The 5490-nt window shown below is 38.1% G+C and overlaps 1 protein-coding gene across 1 annotated transcript in view; it reads right to left on the reverse strand.

Moving 5' to 3' along the window:
- Positions 1 to 1009: 1009 nt before the first annotated feature.
- The window catches only part of LOC118429989 (kazrin-like), a 64313-nt gene continuing 59832 nt past the window's right edge, over positions 1010 to 5490 (reverse strand). The window contains 3 exon segments of the mRNA XM_035840648.1: positions 1010 to 3755; positions 4281 to 4458; positions 5048 to 5119. Of these exon segments, the coding sequence (XP_035696541.1) occupies positions 3600 to 3755; positions 4281 to 4458; positions 5048 to 5119 (406 nt within the window). The 3' untranslated portion in view covers positions 1010 to 3599.

Here is a 5490-nt window from a genome sequence, read left to right on the forward strand (position 1 = left end):
GTTTTTTCAGTAAGAAATCTAGAATCTTTGTGTGTAATGTTATCAAGTGTAAGCCCAAGATTGTAGTATTTTCCACTAGAAAGTTTGTTGCTGTGCAAGATGTATAAAATTTGTACTTAAATGTTTGTTATGTCTGATAGGAATTAATGTGCAATATTCCTCTGGGAGGAAAATGCGCACTTGTTCCTAAAAAAAAGAATGAAAGTATTATTGATTTAAAGTTTTCATCAACGATTTGAATGTATGGAATTGTATAGAATGTACAGTATATTCATGATGTTAAAAGTATTGTTTATGTAGATATTGAGATATTTTGCTGTGATTGTCTCTTGTGTACACAATGGAGATGTATGTATATAGTATGCTAAAATGAATGCTTTACATATTTTAAAGATAATCTCTAAACATGAATTTTCTGGAGAGCTTTCGAGATGATAATTTTGATTGAAATATCTGTCCAAACTAAAGAATTTAAAGTTTTACATATGTCAAGAACAGAACTTACCTTCAAAAGAAGAGATTTTATTGAGAATGCTATTAGGCTTTTTTAAATCTGCGTGTACCAATTTGAATCTTGTGGCAATTCAGGAATGTCATACAGCATAAAAGATTAGCATTACGAACATTGGAAGAAAAAGTACTTACTCGAAATGCGTAAAGAACATTTCTATCTGTTTGGATACCAAAACTCAAATGAAATCATGCAGCTTAAGTCTACATGTACATTATGCATGTATTGTGAAGAATGGAAAGTGTAATTCCTAAAGCTAACAATACATGTATATAACTTCACATTCCAACTTCAGATGGAACCTTATAAAAAAAAAACATATTGTCAGTGTGTGACAAATCTTTGTGGAAAGCTATATTCTTTACATGTCAGACTTATTTTCACAGTAAGATGCATGTCAGGCAACCTTAACCTGAAATAAACTCTTCAGATAGTTAATAACTATCCTGTTGGTTCTTATCATTTGATAGACTTTACAGTAGATAGATCAGTCGCTTCTAGATTTTAAATCGTCAAAATTTATTAGCCATCAATTTTTACATCTCATGGGAACAGACATGAACAATTCGGGCAAAAAACAACATTAGCGGTAGAAACAGCAGTAAAACTTCCACACAGTGCAACTACCAAAGACATAATCTCTATAATCGGCAAGATTAACGTCAAACCAGCACGTCTGATTCCCTGTAATTATGGTACAAAAATATGAAAATTTGCAGAAATATGCAAAACAATTAATATCATACTTCACACACAATTCATTTGCAAATCAATTCTGTACAGCAATGCTTTTCTGACCTTAGTTTGATCCCTTTATTTCCTTACTTTGACAAGTCCTGTTAGTAGTGGTTTGCCATAAAAATAGATCCTATAGATAGAGCATATCATATGCTTGTCATTCTTTCCACATAGAGCTCCCTATATTTGTTTTGCAACTGGGGACAAGTCTAAAAACTTCCTATGCTCTGGTCACTGTAACTTGCTGTATCATGATCTTCCATACATCTACATTTGTAGTACACAGATCTGGTGCAGATTAACACATTAATTAACAACACTTTAATTCCATCAAGATAATATCATAACAAGGTATGTATGGTTACAGTTGTGGTACTTTTACAAAGCAGTGGAAGTGGGCTGTAGCTTGTACAGGAAACTTGTGTGTCCTCATTCTTTCCATACAATGTGCTTTACAAATGCTTGCAGCCAGAAACACGTGAAGGAAATCTTGATACTGGACATCAGCTATATGACATCCTACTTACCAAATGCAGGTACAATGTAAAAACATCAGTGGTAAATCTATCACAATCATATCTGAAGCAGAATATTTGTCACACACATTTGACAAGTCCAACTTGGGTAGACACAATACTGTGGTGTGTGTGGCAGACACAACTCCAGTGATGAACACTTGCTCTTTTCAAAGCACAAGTACATTTTGTAGTAGTACATGTTATGCTTCATTTTGGGGCTTCAGGAGATGCTATTTTACTTCTGACACTTTCGTAGTGTAATAATTTTTGACAAGATTGCTGTAATTACATTAATGTACTTCTCCCAAAGGATAAGTGTACTAGCAGAGATACCAGTCTTAATGTCAAGTTCAAAATATCATGAATTTAGCTATGGTTTCATAAACAGCATTGTCTGCCTCTGAAATGCATGAACACATTGCAGCGCCAGCATAAAGACATAACACTGCTGAACAGAAATACTGCATGGAATTCTGGAAATAGGGCTTTCCTACATGGTAGTTACAGAGGAAGAGGGTGGTAAAGCAACTAACATGGAATCATGCACTGTAGTGTTGTGAAGGTGCCCCCCCCCCCCAGCCACAGGTTAAAATGACAATTTTCTAATACCTATACATGCAATACTGCATGATTTTTAAAATCAACTGACATGATAGTTCATTTCTTTTCCTACTATAAAAATGTGCAATGATGCATGGTGCGTCAGCATAGTTTTAACTGCATTTTTTGCAGCTACAAGCTCTTTGGATGCACATGATTCTTAGTAACCTTGCTAAGGCACTTGGACTTAGGGTTTAGAACTCTAAATATCTTTGTGTTGATTAACACTATGAAAGCATGCCAGTGTGAATCCTGTAACTTACTTTTGCTTCAAACTTCCTACAGCTACAGCCTCTCCAGAAAGGACATAAGAGACTCGGCATCTTTAATAGGTCCAGGCTATACCAAATGTCCCTAAATCAAACTATTTTGGAATTATATTGACATGTGCATATTGTGCCTTTTTTTAAAAACCAAATTGGTATTTTGTCACTCTTTCACCAGACTTGGGGAGACTAGATGATGACATCACCTTTCTGAGGCCTTTCTAGTTGTTTATTGCATCTGATGCAAATGTATCTGTGTAAAATTTTGCTTACATGTGGGCATGCATCATAAACATCCGTCTTAAAATCTACATCTACGTCTGCATACGTTCTGCCACAGTAAAACTCTTATCATTTGTCATGAGCTAAAACCACTTGGAAAATTTTACAGTTTAAAAACAGCAAGTCTTACACCTAGCAAAGGTGGTGGAACTATGAAATACAGACTGATATCCTTCCCATTTTGCAGCTGCAAAGAATGTCCCCATTTCAACTTTTAAAAGAAACGTGCTTGGAAGTAACACTTTTGAGAACTTACAGTCATGACAAAGTAAAAGCCATGTTTGCTTAGTGATGTGTACCAAATGTACACATCACTAAGCAATAGATTTAAAGTTGCCAGCATCACTACATTGTAGGTAACACAATTGAAGACCAAAAACTTTCTTTCTCCACCTGACAAAATTAGGACACAATCAGTGCTGACAACATGAAATGATGGTGGTAAGTGACCAAACTTTAGTTCTGACATAAAATAGATTTGGAATTTTCCAATTCTTCTCAAAATGAATGACTCATTAACACACTTCCAAGGATACTTGACTAGCAAATCTGTCAAGGTCTAAATCTGAAGTACACTCATGTTGAGAAAAACTGAAAAATACAGCCAAAGTTTCAGTATAGTCACCTACCAACAGAGTTCAGTTTCTGGCTAACATAACCTACTCACTCCTACAGTTCCCTGCACTATACAGTGGTTGTCTCGAGCTCCTGGCTGCGTGAACGTTTGGGCGTGGCTGCCGGGGGCGTGGCCTCCTCCTGCCGCTCAGGTGTTCTCTCGATAACCGCTGATCTGGAGTGCTGCTCACGGTACTTCTTACCAAACGCTCTACCCAGCGAGCCCTACAGAGGAACACAGTGGGTTCACGTCATCAATCTGTACTGGCTTTTATATCATACCCGGGCCGTATTTTACCTTTCGATATCAGTGTTCTGACTGGTCCGTATTTTACAATACAGCCCGGGCTCCATACTTCAATAGCATGCACCATTGTAAGAAATTTGAACAGTTCAACTGTTTGCCAAGTTCTTTTGTTCAGATTGAGGAATAAAGTTGTTGACGTCTTTTGGTCTTTTTGCGATAAACTTGAGTTTGCTTGGGTTGGCATGATTAAAATAGAATACAACACAAGGTATTCTGTATCGCCCTTGGTTCCGGACCACCAGCGGGTTGGATCACCCTCCGTCTTTCAGGCGATCCAACCTACGGTCGGGACGTACCTCAGGCAATACGGAATACCCCGTGTTGTATTCTAAATGTACTAGCTGTATATGAGGAGAAATAGAATTCTATAGTGACAAGAAGGATGAATGTGGATGGAAATAAAATCTAGTAGCTGTTTTACAAGTTCAAGACGTAACCCCTACCCTGAAGCTCCTCCTGAAGCTGCCCTTTTTCTCCTCGTCTGAAGCTGCCTGATGGTTGGACCTGCCGAACCCTGACCTCCCCACCGACCCTGCGGAGCTCGGTCTGGATGACAGCACAGAGGCTGACTTCGGTCGCGTGCCGCTATCACCACCACCAGACGCTGCCGCCAAGGCCGCCCTAAAACACAGACTTAGCGTCAACTCTCCAGTCTTGCCCCGTTGATGAAAACATAAACATTTATATCTGAACATTACCTATGTAGTAGGGGTTGATTAAAATGGTGATATTAGCAGCTTAAGGGTTAAGAATATTTTCAATGTACTTAGTATAGTGAAGGGATGCTCTTGATATTATCAGTTCAGTTGTTAGGGATAGGACAGTATGGGAGCTATCAATTATCAGTTAAAGAGGTGTTATTTCAAGGATGTTATATTTTGGTTATCTTAAAAAGAGTTTTTTGATGTTAGATAGTCCCAAGGGATGTGATTAAATGTTAGTAATTAGTATCATAACCCCATCAGGGTTAGACTTAAAGGAACTTTGGGTTATGACCCAGGAAAGTTTTTGTTTAATCCACTAGACACAATATATAACTTAGCCACTATCAACATTTTGATGGTGTCATGAGTGAGTTGTCTCCCATTTTAACACAGTCCAGCTTACCCGCACACCAAAGCATTGCCACCGGCGATACAACAAACCTTATTTTCCCAAGCCCTGTATGCCAGCACACCGCAGCTAGTCATAAAACATGCCGTGTGCTCACCATATGGACTGCAGTGAGCTACTAATGGTTACCCTGCTGTCCACCTCACTCGACTCCCGTTTCACTTTTGTCCTACAGTGTCAATTCAGACGTTTAGGTAACCAGGTTGTACATGTTATATTATTTGTTTAAGTCACTGGTTAGTTGTTTGGTCACTTTGTTATAAAGGGCTGTTTGTGGGAAGACAGGGATCTTCTAGTTTTAATTTATCATCTGAGTGATACAGGAGGTTGCACAAATCAGGTTAAGATAAAATCACAACATTTGAACATTTAAGATCTTAGGACATAAGAGTTTTCTTTTACACAACCAGCTTTTCTCACCTCACTGATGTAGCGGCAAGAAGCAGAACTCCCGTTTACAGCTCTGAGGAAGATGTCTGACAGACATCGAAACTGTCACAGTTGACAAAAACTGGTTGTGTAAAAGAAAACTCTTATGTC

Source organism: Branchiostoma floridae, chromosome 14, assembly GCF_000003815.2.
Source record: "Branchiostoma floridae strain S238N-H82 chromosome 14, Bfl_VNyyK, whole genome shotgun sequence".
In the NCBI taxonomy this organism is placed as follows: Eukaryota; Metazoa; Chordata; class Leptocardii; order Amphioxiformes; family Branchiostomatidae; genus Branchiostoma; species Branchiostoma floridae.